The following is a 15038-nucleotide window of genomic DNA, read 5'->3' on the forward strand; positions in this document are numbered from 1 at the left end:
TGAGAATTAGTAGCAGATAAGAGCCTTGAACTTGAGCTCTGGACTCTCAGACCCATTTCTTATCCACCTGTGGAAACAGAATTTCATAGAGAGGGTGGTATCTGGGGGTGCAACCATCTTCACCTTTCCTGTCAGGTTTGAGATTCCGGTTGACGGGGGGAGGCTGGATCTCGCTTCCCCGCCCTGGACCCCGATGTACTGGCAGGGCAGAAGGGGAGAAGCTGAGGTGTTCAAAGTGATGAGGTCCAGGGCTCATGGGAATGTAGACACTCTGAGAATTGTCGTTTGATCTCTCCATGGCCAGCAGGGAGGAGGAGCCAGGGTTCATGGGCACATAGTTGTCTTCAGCATTGGAGCTATCAGTGTGACCCACCGCAGCTTTCCCTGTCTAGAAAAAGCAAATGAGAGACTCGGCAAAGAAGGAGGGAGGAGAGGCAGGTTTGACTCTGTGTGGCCAACCCTAGGAGACTGAGAGTAGACTTGACTCCTGAGTCCACAAAGCAGGGGTGCAGTGAATAGAGCACCAGCCCTGGAGTCAGGAGGACATGAGTTCAAATCTGGCCTCAGACACTTAATAATTACCTAGCTGTGTGACCTTGGGCAACTTAACTCCATTGCCTTAAATAAGTAAAAAATTAAAAAAAAAACTGTAGCAGGAGGGATTTAAATTAGAAAAGGGAAAGAGTTTCCTATCAATGAAAGGGATATTAAACTTCAAAGAAAATCGTGTAATCAATCTATACAGAGACTGCATATCTATACAGTCCTCAACATTTAACAGGCATAGGGATAGCAAAAGACTCTCCCTCAAATGGATGCTGCAAATGAGTTCAGTTGCTGAGTGTGATTCTACAAATCTGAAACATGGAGCCCATCAGTGGGGTGCTGGAGACCAGTGACAACTGGGAGCAGTTTCAAATTACTGGTACAATTTGGAAGAGTGTTGGAAATTCATGGGCCTTAAGCATAATAAGAATAATAGCTAATATGTCCTAGGAATGGTATGCTTTATAATTACTATTTCATTTAATCTTTCCAAGAATTCTGAGAGATTATTATCCCCAATTTACAGATGAGGAAACTGAGGTAGGTAAGTGACTAGGCCAGGGTCACATAGCGACTAAGTGTCTGAGGTCAAATTTGAACTCAAGTCTTCCAGATGCCAGGCTCAGCACTCTTAACCATTGTTAGCTACCTAGCTGCTCCATATTTTGTGAGTTAATTTGGTTCTTTCAAGGTTTGGTTGAACACCCAAGATTTGAGTCCTATGGTAGATTTCTACTAAGGAGGAAGATTTCTACTAATTTATCAATGGGGTGCAAGATAGAGTGAAATGAGGGGAAAATTGCAGGATGATGGTTGGGAGGTGGGGGGAGAGAAAAGTAAAGATTTAGAATCTGGGGCATGCCTTAGAGATGGCCATGTGGACAATTGAGAATAGTTGTACACATTATGGAATATGAATGTAATGGGATATTATTAGACTGTAAAAAAAAAGATGATTTCTTTTAGATGAAATTATCTCAGTGAATCCTGGGTAACATGACCTGAGGAACAGATCCAGGAATACAATTAGAGAGCAACAACTTTGAGTGTTTTAAGAACTCAGATCAATGCTCAATCAACTCTGAGCAGCCACATCTACAGAGGAGCTCTGATGAGGTATACAACCCACCTCTTGATAGAGAAGATGGACAAAAGTTACATAAAGCGGCAACTACGTAGATAGACAACTGATCCTGGAGTCAGGAAGACCTGAATTCCAATTCAACTTCAGACTTTAATAGTTGTGAGACTCTGAACCAATCACTTAACTTCTCTCTCTCAGTTTCCTCAATTGTAAAATAGGGGCACCTGCCTTGCAGTGATGTTGTGAGGGTCTCTTCCTTTCCTTTCCCCTTCCCTAAAGAAAAGTACATTTGCCAACCTGGATACTATGCTGATTCATATTGCTTGACCTATGCTTAATTGTTCCAAGATGATTTTTTTCCCTTTTGGTTATTAGCTGGAGGAAAATTTTTCAGGGGGAAATGGTGGTGGCAATAAAAAAAGGTCACTTTTTTTTATGTTTTTTTGTAAGGCAAACGGGGTTAAGTGGCTTGCCCAAGGCCACACAGCTAGGTGATAATTAAGTGTCTGAGACCGGATTTGAACCCAGGTACTCCTGACTCCAGTGCTTTATCCACTATGCCACCTAGCCACCCCCACACTAACTTTTAAAGTGCACAGAACACATAAGAAAGTTAAGAAGGCAGCCCTGCCAAGGACAGTTTGGAAAGTAATATACAGAATACAGAATTTATCATATACTTTATCATATACTTTTTTTTTCTTTTTCCTCTGCAAGGCAATGACTTGCACTGGGTCACATAGCTAGTAAAGCGTCTGAGGTCACCTTTGAACTCAGGTGCTCCGGTCTCCAGGCATCACAGCTGCCCCAACTTTTTTCTTTTTAAAGCAAACAATAAAAAATGGAGGCTTATAGTTCCAAAGAGAATCTCCTTTTGTGTTCTGATGAAATATTCTTTTCTTTGGGAAGTTTAGAATTAAAAACAATAACAGGATGTTTACCTATTAGTGAACACAGAGGAACCCTGGTGAGGCAGATTCTTTCCAGTCAGAGAAAACAAGGACTATGTCACCTACGGGCTCTGGCTAAATCCCTGGAGGAGACACTTCCTAGCTTCCTCTGTTAGTCTAGACTGGGCATGGGGGACAAGGGTTAGAGACTTACCACATAAGAGTTGAATCCATCATTGACCGACTCTGAAGATTGGCCACCTTGTGGGTACTCGTATGTCTCACAGGAAGAAGCTGCAATACAGAGTCGAAAGATGAGTCTCCCCGTTTCTTAGAATCCAGTCATTGACTTTCCAATCATCTCTATCCTAACAACACTCAAGGATTCCACTGGGTCACTCCCCCACCCAAATATCTCAAATCCTTCAAGGCTTAGCCCAGAGTTACGTATCCTCCATGAAGCCTTCTTTGGGCCATGCAATAATATAAAAGCACTGGGCCTAAGGTCTTGTTTTTGTTTGTTTGTTTGTTTGTTTTTGTGTTTTTTTATTTTTGCAAAGCAAAAGCAGAGGGGCTGACTGTGGGGAAGAGCTGCCAAATGCTGAATCAAGTTCCTCTAGATAGAGAGGAGATGCCCAAGGCCACACAGCTAGGTAATTATTAAGTGTCTGAGGTCACGTTTGAACTCAGGTCCTCTTGACTCCAGGGCCAGTACTCTATCCATTGTGCCACCTAGCTGCCCCCTGGGCTTCAGGTCTTAAGAGTGATATTATTTAAAGTAAACAGTCACTTTGCCTCCGAGTTTAGGTTAATTCATGCATGAGATGGGGATAACAACACTTGCCTTCTTTGCCTCCCACAGTTATGGAGGGGAGTGTTTGGTAAATCTTAAACTGCTGGACAAATGGTAATCACCATGCTCATAACCTGGTATCACTGTTGCTATTATCTTTTTTCTCTGGTTCTCCTTAGCTTCCTTCTACAAAATCCAATGGCACTTTAGTGGCTGCATCACTACTGCTTTATATCCACACTCTCTTCTCTCCCGTTGGACAGTAAATTCTAGAGGACAGGGAGCATGTATTTCTTCGGTTGTGTGTCCAACACAACACTGTCCTCCTAGCGGGGAATCAACAAGTATTGATTGAGTGGCTGCTATGGATAGAGTTTCAGTCTGTTCTGGTTGTGGTTTCAGGGAGAATTGGGACCAGAGTTAAGAAACTTGGTTTCTTATTCCAGCTCTGCCACTGACATCCTATGTGGGATGGACAAATCATTTAAAGTTTCTAGTTCTCAGTTTCCCTATCTAAGATCTGTAGGGCAATAAAACTCATTCTGGCTCCATTACAAAACTATTGTAAACATTAGATGATTTTTTTTTTAAGACCAAACCCAAGATTTCACCTCTTTAGGAAACTCCCAGAAGAGGATACACCTAAGCTTAGCACAAAATGTTTATTGAATTGAAATGAATTGAACTGATATTCTTGTAGGGATTTAATGTGTATCAGAAATGGGATTTGAACTCAGATCTTTCTGGCTCCAGGGCTGGTGTTTTATCTTTTCTACTACTCTGCCTCTCTTACCATGAAGTAATGGTGCCAATGTTTGGTGGAATATTTCTATTTCCTGGGAGCCAGTCAGGACAAGCAAATGCAGTGTTGCTTCTCCCTAAAGGGTTGGCCACTATTGGACAGACTTTTCAGTCACAGGATGATATAACCAGTGTGACCTTGAGCAAGTCACTGTACCCCCTCATTATCTGTTTACTCATTTCCAAAATGATTGAGATTAGATTAGACAGTCCCTGGGGTTTTAGATCTATGACCCTCCAAGTCAAATACATCATTTACTAGGGTGTAGAGAGGCTGTGACATACAATGGTTTAGGCTGTGTCTACATGGGAGAATCATAGGGTCTTTTTAAAGTCCTCTATTAAATTATAAGTACCTTGAAGGCAGGGGATGTGGATTACTATCTTTGGAGAATAAGAATAAGAGGTGATATGTCTGGGGAGATGGGATATTGCCCTTGAAGTTGGGGTTTCTCTAAGTACTCAGGAAATTCTCTTCAAATTATAGCCCAGGTTTAGATGTGCATTGCCAGGCGAAAATTGTTCCCTGGGAGCCAGTAAAATCACAGGTCCAGATAAAGCTAACCAGACACATTTCTGAAGAGTTTTAATGTTTAAAGAGCTTTTATCCTGACCACTCTGTGAGATAGGCAGTTTCCAGTCCCCATTTCACAGATGGAGAACCCAAGGCTTGGAAGATTGAAAGGGTTTGCCCAAGGTCCCTTGAGCTTGAGCCAAGTTTAGTGGTCTCTGCAGAGTAGATTCTTTCTAAACATTGGCCAAATGGAATGCAGTAGTAAGAGGACTTGAAAGAGGAACTTAATTCAGCATTTGGCAGCTCCTCCCCAAGTCAGCCCCTCTGCCTACAAGTGCCCACAGGCACATATGGCTCCATAAGGGGTTTGGGTCAAACATATGGACTTCAATAATTCTGGTGATCCCAACTCTTCCTGGACCCAAGCCTTTTCCTCCCTCCCTCCATGTCTTCATTAGGTGCACCACTTACCTCGGTGGAGACGACTATTGTCCACTGCTGGGAGGGTGTTGCGTCGGGGGATGGTGGCAGCGACTGAGACCGCCCGACTACTCTCTCCATTCTGGATTCGCTGCTGGGGACTGCCCCAGCGGGGTGTCTCTGTCTGACCTGGTTTGGGGGGCCGAGGTGGTGGTGCCACCGAGGAGTCCCCAGCGGGCCCCACTGCCAGGGCATTGTGGTTCTTGTCCAGCGTGAATGTCCTGGGGATCTGGTAGGCTGAGAGCGGGGTTCCTGGGGCATCTACATTGTCCAGCAGGAGGTCCCCAAACTCCCTGCACAGGGTGTTGTTGGGGGTCTTGAAGGTGTATACCTCATCGTTGTCTGTCTCGGAGCCCGTGAGGCTGCTCTTGGTGTGGCTGGAAGGGTGGGAGGCCAGGCTCTGAGGGAGGTCGTAGGCACTGTCCCGAAACTCTGAGTTGTGGCGGTTGGGCTTGGGCAGACTGTAAAAGCCATGCACCTGGCCGCTGACACCATTCATACAGTGCCCATTCCCCTGGGCAAGTTTCTGCACAGCTGTGTCACTCCTCATGAAAAAGGAAGCCCGGGTGCCCTGTGAGAAACTGGCACTCCTGAGGGGGAGAGAGAGAGAGAAAGAGAGGGTGCTGGGTGAGAGGTGGAGGGAAGGGGAAAAGATCTCTAAAGGGAAGGTGGAACTCTCAATTTTGGACCCTGGCTCTCTTACTCCCATGGGACCTTGGGCAAGTCATAGCCTCTGCAGGCCTCAGGTCTCTGCTCATCTAGGGACTGACAGAGATGATCTCTCAAATTCCCTCCACAATACATTCTTAGATTTGAAAGGACTTGGTGGAAAGCCACCAGGAGATATAGCATGGCAGAGAGCACTGGACTTGAGGTTGGCAAAACCTGAGTTCAAATCCTGATTTATCCTGGATAAATCAATTAGTTATATATAAATTAAATTTAACTTAAAAAATTACTCAGTTTCCTTGTCTATAAAATAAGGGGGTCAGACTCAATGGTCCCTTCCAACTCTAAACTTATGATCTCTGGATCCAGAGATTGGAGTTGAGCGGAGGGGAAAGGATCCTTCCATAATCATGTGAGCTCCAGGCAAACCAAAACACTTGCTACTATTCCCTGATCCCTCATGCAAGCCCTCCCTCATATCCAGAACACTCTCCTTCACTCATGACTACCTGCTAAAAGTCTTAGAGGCCAAGTCCAGGTCTCCTCCCCCTCCTCTGGGAAACCTGCCCTGACCACTATCCCTGCTGAAAGTCACAGTCTTTAGAGTTGGAAAAGACCTTCTAGTTCTGGTCCAACTTGGCCATGAACATCCAACTGTCTACAATATCCACAAGGAGTCATCCCCTCTACTTGAAAAGGACCAATTATGGGGAAATTCATGCTCTCCTTACCACAAAGATGTCCTTTCCTTCCAATTGAGACCACACATGAGGCCTTTCCCTCTTCCCCTTTCAGAGGACATTTTACCCTCTCTGATGGTTCATGCTGATTTATATTTGTTCATTTTTTTAAAAAAAGTGTCATTTCTCTTTTAAGCAATGAGTCAACAATCATTTATATGCTTGTACCATACAAAGTATTGTACTGAAGCACTAGGGATACAAAGAAAGACAAAAACCGACCCTACCCTCAACAAGCTCAAAAAGAACAAGATGTAAAGTAGGAGGAACTTATGAGATTCAGAGAGTAAATGAAGGTGATTAGCAATAAATGGGATCAGGATGCAATGGAGAGAGCTCCAGCCTAGAGGCAGGAAGACCTGATTTCAATTGTGGCCTCATACTCTTACTAGTTGTGTGACCCTGGGTTAGTCACTTCACTCTGCCTCAGTTTCCTCATCTGTAAAGTGAGCTAGAGATGGGAAATGGCAAACCACTCCAGTCTCTCTGCCAAGAAAATCCTATATGGAGTCATAAAGAGTCGGACAGGACTGAAATTACTGAACAACAAAAGGATCAGGGGGAAAAAATTAGTTTAAAAAAAAGGATTAGGGTGGCTAGGTAGATAGAGCACCAGCCCTGGAATCAGGAGTACCTGAATTCAAATCTGGCCTCAGACACTTATTACCTAGCTGTGTGGCCTTGGGCAAGTCACTTAACCCCAATACCTTGTAAAAACTAAAAACTAAAAAAAAAAAAAGGATTAGGAAAAGTTTTCTGCAGGAGGAGGGATCTTGAATGGAATCTCAAAAGAAGGCAGGGAACGAGATGAGCAGAACCAGAAAACACTGTACACCCATGAGGGCGGTGATCAACTTTGATGGACTCACTCATTCTATCAGTGCAACAACCAGGGACAACTTGGGACTGTCTGCAATGGAGAATACCATCTGTATCCAGAGAAAGAATTGTGGAGTTTGAGCAAAGACCAAAGACTATTACCATCAAATTAGGAAAAAAAAGCATTATCTTATTATGTAATTTTACTATCTCATACTTTATTTTTCTTCCTTAAGGACATGATTTCTCTGTCATCACATTCAACTGAGATCAACATATAACATTGAACCAATATAAACACTAACAGACTGCCTTCTGTGGGGGGTGGGAGAGGTAAGCAAGAATGGGGGAAAATTTGTAAAACTCAAAATAAAATCTTTCTTAAAAAAACAAAAAGAGGGGTGGCTAGGTGGTGCAGTAGATAGAGCACTGGCCCTGGAGTCAGGAATACCTGAGTTCAAATCCGGCCTCAGACACTTAATAATTACCTAGCTGTGGGACCTTGGGCAAACCACTTGACCCCATTTGTCTTGCAAAAACATAAAAAAAAAGAAGCCAGGGAAGCTGGGTGGTGGGAGTAAGGAGGCAGATTATTCCAGGGATGGGGCGACCAGGGTCCAGGCACAAAGACAGGAGAGAGAGCTAGAGATGAAGCATCATGTGCAAGTAACAGCAAAACAGTTAGCATTCTTTGCATCCTTAGGACAATGTTTTGCCCATATGAGACTCCCAGAGCTGGAGGGGGACCATGGAAGGTTGTCCCAGTCTTCCTCTCGGCATAGTGATCCCTTTTATAGAGAATCATTCAATTTCTCGGAACCTGGCTCCTTCCCAAGGCAGGGGAGGGAGCAGCTGTGACCCCAATCTCTTCCCACCCACAAACAAATTCTCCCTTTCCAAATCCTAGACAGATGCACACAGATAGAAATGTAGACACACACACACAGATATAAACACTGACACATACCCACTAAGACTTATAAGACATAAACACAAATACATAAACCATGAAGATATAATATACAGAAGTACACAGAGACACAAAGCTATCCAGCCTGACTTGGATGGGGTTAGGCTATAGTTTTCTCTGGCCCCTACATAATATATGGTTAGAGTGGACTGGAATCAATAGGGATGACCTGGTTCAAATCCCTATTCAGACCTTTTCTGGATGAGTGATCCTGGGCATGTCACTGTAACTGTCACTACCAGGCCTCAGTTCCCTCATTTGTAAAATGAAAATAACCCTTATGTCAACAGAAATTCAATGATCAGGAGATAGTCTTTATAAAGTTCTTTGAAAATCTTAAACTGCTATATGAATGTAAGTTGTTATTAATATTATTAATAGAAGAAAGTATACAGTTCATTATTTTATGTTTCTAGAAAAGTCTAGCATTTTTTCCAAGAAAACTCCACAAGTCAATTTGCGATTTGCTCTCCCAGACACCTGGATTAGGTTTATTCATCAATCACCACAATAATCAGTCCTTTTTATTTTTTTTCCTGCCTCTAGTCTGGTGAGTCATAGTATAACTAAGTAGGGAATTAGAGTTAGTTAATTAGAACTAGAAAAATAAAACAAAGTCTTTGCACTCTGAAAGTACAGAGACAAGGTGTCTTTCTCTCTCTCTGTCCCTTCCTTCCTCCATCTCTCTATATTTGTCACCCACCCACCAGCAGAGGCACACCCTACCACACACCCTAAAGCACCTGGGGGGTCACCCCAAAGCACCTGAGGGATTGCCACAAAGAAGAGGCACTGCTTTGTTAGACTGGGTCCCAGAGCCACACAAGGGTCAGCTGCATACCATGATTTGGCTCAATAAAAGGCTAAAAACTAGTTCTTCATTATTTCTGACCAAAGGTGGAAATGGGTTGTCTCATTAGGTAGATGAAAAAAGCCTTTATTAGATGCTAGAGGACCGATTGATGGGGAAGATGAAAAAAAAATGCATTTTCAGTTTAGGTATGGTTTAAGTTGGTTAATTTCAGGGGTTGTGGTGATTTTTTTGTGTTTGTTACTATAAACATGCATGTATGTGTGCATGTATTGCAAAATCAGACAAACTTGTGGGCAGAGACACATATGGGGAAAACAAACACAGAGATGAACAGACACAGGTAGACACACACAAACCCACACCAACACAAATTCACTCGTACATACACAGAGTGCATGGAGATCAATCCACCTACAGTTTACTTGTATTAGGGACTGGCATTTTTCCAAAAGATTCTAAATGGTGCTCTCAGCACTTGGACAATCACTTGGTTAAACTTATTTGTTGACTTAGGAAAAAGTTCCTGAAGATGACAAAGGGGTGGGTGGGTTGGGTGGAGAATGTCTGGCCCCATCACTGATAGCAGGGATAGTGTTCTCTCTGGCACACCTAGGACACCAACAGCACAAAGGATGAGGAACTTGGCAAGCCCTCTCTGCTCTTGGATGGAAAAAAAGAAAAACTGAGCAACCCAACAAAATACCCCAAGCATGGCAGACAGATGGAAAGTTTATTGAACATTCATTATATCCTAAATTCTGAACAAAGTTCTGAGGATAAAAATACAATCAAAGTCTATTAGCAGCTGAGGAAAGGGAATGGGATAGTTTGGAAACAATTGCCCCCCATTTGCAAACCCAATGAATGGGTCAACAAGGTTGGCTTGAATGCCCTATAAGTGGTAGTGGTGGAATGCTAAGGAGGGAAGGAGGAAAAAAAGGAGGGAGAGAAAGAGAAGGAAGAAAGGAAGGAAGGGGGGAGGGAGAAGAGGAAGGAGAAAGGAAAGAGAAAAAAGAGAAAGGAAGGAAGAAAAACAAGGAAAGAAGGAAGGGAGGGAGAGAGGAAAGAAGAAAGGAAGGAAGAAAAACAGAAGGAAAGAAGGAAGGAAGGGAGGGAGAAGAGGAAGAAGAAAGGAAAGAAGAAAGGGATGAAAAAAGAAAGGAACAAAAAACAGAAGGAAAGAAGGAAGGGGAAGGAGGAAAAGAATGAAGAAGGATTTTTTAAGTGTCTATTATGTGCCAATCACTGAGTTAAAAGCTTTACAAATATGTGATTTGATCCTCAAAACAGCCCTAAAGGAGCAGCTAGGTGGCACAGGAGATAGAGCCCTGGCCCTGGAGTCAGAAGGACTCAGACAAGGGGTGGTGGGGGTGGGAGGTGGCGCCTGGATCGATGGTTCCTGTTTGATTGTTCATGATGTTCTTAGAAGTTCATGATGATGAACCAAGAACTCTGTGGTTTAAAAGTCCTTTATGGTGATTTAAGTATTGCAGAATATTATGAAGAACATATTAAATTACTCTGGGAGTTATGGCACATTTTTGTAGTCATAGAAAGAGGTTCAAGGAACAAACACTTTTGGGAAGCAGTGACCTAGATGATCACTAAGGTCCTTTTCCAGGTGTAAATCTATGATAAGTGAGATTAGTGATTAAGAGAGAGGTAAGAAGAAAATGCAGTGATTACTTCTGGTTGGTAGAAGATCAGGGAGGCTTATGGAGGAGGTAAATTTGAGATGGGACTTGAAAAACAAATAGGAATCACATAGATAAATCTGGAAGAATGTAGGCAAGCGTATTCCTAAACCTAGAGACCAGGGTGATCAAAGGTTCTATGTAGTTTAGAGAGAATCAAATCATAGAGTTATGTAAAGGGAAAGAATGTTAGAGAAGGTTAGAGAGTTAAGGCCAAATCCTATAGGGCTTTGAATATACATTATCCTATAGGTCAGTGGTGCTCAAACTGGGCACCTCTGGGCATTCCTGAGACCCCTTAGGGTCTGCAAATACAAAACTATTTTCATACTACTAAGATATTTTAATTTCCAATATGGAAATATCAGTAGACATAATGCAGATAAACAAAAGCTCTTGGGGAGGGGTGTCCTTAATAATTTTAAAGAGGTAGTACAGTGGATGAGGACCTGAGTTCAAATCTAACCTCAGGCACTTGTCACTTACTAGCCATGTGACCCTGGGTAAGTCACTTAACTCCAATTGCCTCGAAAAAGAAAGTTTAAACAGGTCCAGAGACCAAAAAATTTGAGAACTGATGTTATAAGCAATGGGAAACCAACCACTGGAAATTTCTCAGCAGAAGGATCCAAGAGGAGCTGGCCTTTGGGGTATGTGGTTGGATTCCATGACCAATATTGCTAATTCTTCATGAATACAGCTGTTATTTCCTTTGGATCTCTGGGACACAACATGTGGTTGGTTACTTAATGATTGATGTAGTGAAGGTCATTTTGTTGTTGTTGGTTGTTGTTGAATGATTTCAATCATGTCTGACTCTTCAGGATTCCATTTGGGGTTTTCTGGGCAGAGAGGCTGGTGTGGTTTACCATTTCCTTCTCCAACTCATTTTTATAAATAAAGAAACTGAGGTCAACAGGGTGAAGTGACTTGCCCAGGGTCATAGAGCTAGTGAGTGTCTGAGGCTGGGTTTCAACTCAGAAAGATGAATTTTCCCCAACTCCAAGCCCAGCACTCTATTCACTAATGGTACCACCAAGCTGACCATAACTTGAAAGAAAACTGTGGTAGGAGTCCGGAGGCCAGGGTTGGCCCTGTCTCTGATACTATTGAAATGATCTTGGACAAATTCCTTTCTCTGGGAATCAGTTTCCTCCCTCCATAAAATAAAGGAATTAGGCTGGATGCCTTCTAATTCTCTTATGAGTCTTAAGAGATTACATTCCAGAAGAGGGATTCTTAACTTCTTTTGTAATGTGGACTCCTTTGGCAGTCTGGTAGAGCCTAAGGATCTTTCTTAGTATATTATTTGTAAATTTATAAAGTGAAATATATAGGATTACAAAGGAAACCAATGATACTGAAATATAATTTTCAGAATATTTTTTTAAAAACAAGTTCATAAGTACCAGGTGAAAAACCCTTGTAAAACTTAGTAGAACAGAACAGAAAGAAGCAAAAACAAAGGATGGTTTTGAAAGCCAGAAGTTGATCCTATATGCTTAAAAAAAAATAAGCAAATAGAAATATTAATAGAAATCTGCTGAGTCTTATACAATCTTATTTTGTTCTACTTATGCAAATATTCATTCTATTTGGTGTTGAAACTCAGAATAAAAATTTTAATTTTAAAACTATATTCATATATGTACATAGACACATATAGACACATATACCTACAAACACACACACATGCTTATTATCTCTGATCTCCTATGATTTCTTTTTTTAGTTTTTTTTGCAAGGCAATGGGGTTAAGTGACTTGCCCAAGGTCACACAGCTAGGTTAATTATTAAGTGTCTGAGTCTGGATTTGAACTCAGCTACTCCTGACTCCAGGGCTGGTGCTTTATTCACTGAGCCACCTAACTTTCCCTCTCCTATGATTTCTATGTCAACTATCTTCTTATCCTTGGTTCCCCATTTCCCAAATCTAAGAGGGTGGGGACCATGTTCTCCATTGACCTTTAAACCAATATGGCAGTGGAGTAGAGAGAGTTCTATGATCCTTCTTGTTGCCATGAATTAAGTAAAATTTCTCTCTCAACTCTAGTGAAATATCTCATTATCTTCATGAACAGAAAGGAGGCAAATCTCCTGAGGTAGCCTCCCTTCAACAGCCTTCAGATAAGGCCTCATCATTTCCAAAACTCTTCTCTACCCCTAATTCTAGTGACCTATGGGAAGGGGCCAAGGAGGATGACCAGAGAGGAGGGGGATGGGAAACAAAGAATAGAGGGAAGGTAAAGAGGCCAGATAAGGATGGAAGGAGGAGATGGATGGTGATAAGAAGCAAAAAGAATAGGAAGAGAAAAGTGGACAAACTACTTCAGGCCTGTGCTGGCCAGGGCAGCTCACCATTATACCTGACCATATTGAGGGATAGCAGAAAATCTGGAGTCATTTAGGCTAGCACTTAGACAAATCCCTATTGTTTGGCCCAGGCACTAGGGGTAGAGAGGAGCCTGGGTTTATTCCCCAGCCCAACCCAGAACAGAGATGGAGGGAGGATCACCACCTAGTCCTGTTTTATACCAACTCTGCTACTGACTCCTTATAGAGTCATCACCTCATTGAGTCTCTGAGGGTCAGTGAACAGGGGAGGCAGGATGATGTCTAAGACCTCTTCAAGTTCTAACTCTCATGACTCTTGATGTAAAGGTAAGGTTTAAAATGATTCTGAGACCTGAGAGTGAATCTTGGGACTCACTGAACCTGGTCCTACCTGAACAAGTAGGTTTTAATCTCCAAAAAAACCCCCCAAAAAAACCCAACTCTGACAACTCACTAATCACCCAGACTTAGTCTGAGAACTTAACATCATGGGAAACTCACTACCTCCCAAAGTCAACTCATCTCACTCTTGGAACTTTCACTGTTGATGTAGCAGGGTTGGGGAGCATGCTCACATTTGCTGCCCTGTAGGTTGTATGAAGGACTTGCAGCCCTTTTTATCTGATTCTCCTGTGACCCATTGCTGAGTGAACTTGCCCACTGAATAAGGTATATTAGACTCTTAGTGGTCCCTTGCTCATCATCCTCACCCTGTGTCAGCAGCAGGGCTTAGCTGTAGCTAATGGGGGGGAGATGCAGCTTTAATGATGAGAAGGAAACATGGGTAATGTTACCTGTTATCTGTTACCAGGTGTCCTGGTAAACCCTGATTAGTACAGTTAGTACCAAGGGGCCATGACTAGGTGAGCTGATGCCCAGGTCCCTGGTAGCTCCCCTCCCTGCTATGATTGCTTTCTTGAGTAGGGGGATCTTTATGAGCTTGAAAAGTCTGGAGGCTAGTAAGTGGTAGCTGTGGTCTCTGGAGTCATTGTGGTTACACTTGAAGCAGGGGTGGGCTGGTGGTGAAGGATCTACATCAGAGGGAAAAGCTTCTGAAAAGAAGATGGCTCCAGCTTGGCTGTTTCATCCAGATGGTGCCAAAGAAGGCTAAATGTAAAATGGCTAATTAAAAGCCTTTCCAACTGTCTTAAGTCCTGATGAGGCTTGACTATCAGCCTCCTGACAGACTGTAATAGTAGTTAGAAATGAGTTGATCTTGTTTAAATGTTTCTGTTAAGGAACACTATGATTCTTTGTTGAGTTTTTCTTCAATGTCAAAATAAGCTACCTGTTTTTCTGACTTGAGGTATAATTGTACATGGCATACCTTTTACTCTCCTGTCAGAATTCCAATATAACTTATAACTTTTAGCATCCTCTTATTACGGAGTATGAGAACAAGGGTCTCAGTCCTTCTAATCTTAAGAGAGCTCTCCTAGCATTGACCTGGGTCCACAATCAAATAGCTTGATAAAGACAGGGAAGGACAGGTAGCTATAATAATAATAGTTAACATTTATGTAGCATTTTCTATTGCCAGAGACTGTGTCATATGCCTTACAATTGATTATTATATCATGCAACAAACTTGGAAGGTTCATTTCACAAATGAGGAAACTGAGGCAACAGAGGTTAAGTGACCTGGGGTCCCTACCTAGGATCAGACATCTATTAAGGCTCCGAGGTCAAATTTGAACTCAGGTCTTTCCTATTCCATTCCTGGATGCTCTAACTACAGAGCCTCCTAACTGCCCAGCCCCATGTCAGATTTTTTTCTTATAATGATGTAAAATATGCCTTCTTGTAACTTCCATCCACTCCTCCTAGTTTTGCCTTCAGGGGCTGAGCAGAAGACTTAATTTTTTTTCCATGTGACAGCCTTTCAAATAC

The 15038-nt window shown here is 42.5% G+C and overlaps 1 protein-coding gene across 2 annotated transcripts in view; it reads right to left on the reverse strand.

Moving 5' to 3' along the window:
- Window positions 1-15038, reverse strand: part of GAB2 (GRB2 associated binding protein 2) — a 241185-nt gene that overhangs the window by 8727 nt on the left and 217420 nt on the right. For both annotated transcript variants that reach the window (XM_074216988.1, XM_074216989.1), the window contains 3 exons: window positions 5100-5698; window positions 2735-2814; window positions 124-388 (listed from right to left, as the gene is read on the reverse strand). In XM_074216988.1, coding sequence (XP_074073089.1) covers window positions 124-388; window positions 2735-2814; window positions 5100-5698 — 944 coding nt within the window. The remainder of the gene's footprint in view (window positions 1-123; window positions 389-2734; window positions 2815-5099; window positions 5699-15038) is intronic.

The sequence above is a fragment of the Macrotis lagotis genome, chromosome 1, assembly GCF_037893015.1.
Source record: "Macrotis lagotis isolate mMagLag1 chromosome 1, bilby.v1.9.chrom.fasta, whole genome shotgun sequence".
Lineage (NCBI taxonomy): Eukaryota > Metazoa > Chordata > Mammalia > Peramelemorphia > Peramelidae > Macrotis > Macrotis lagotis.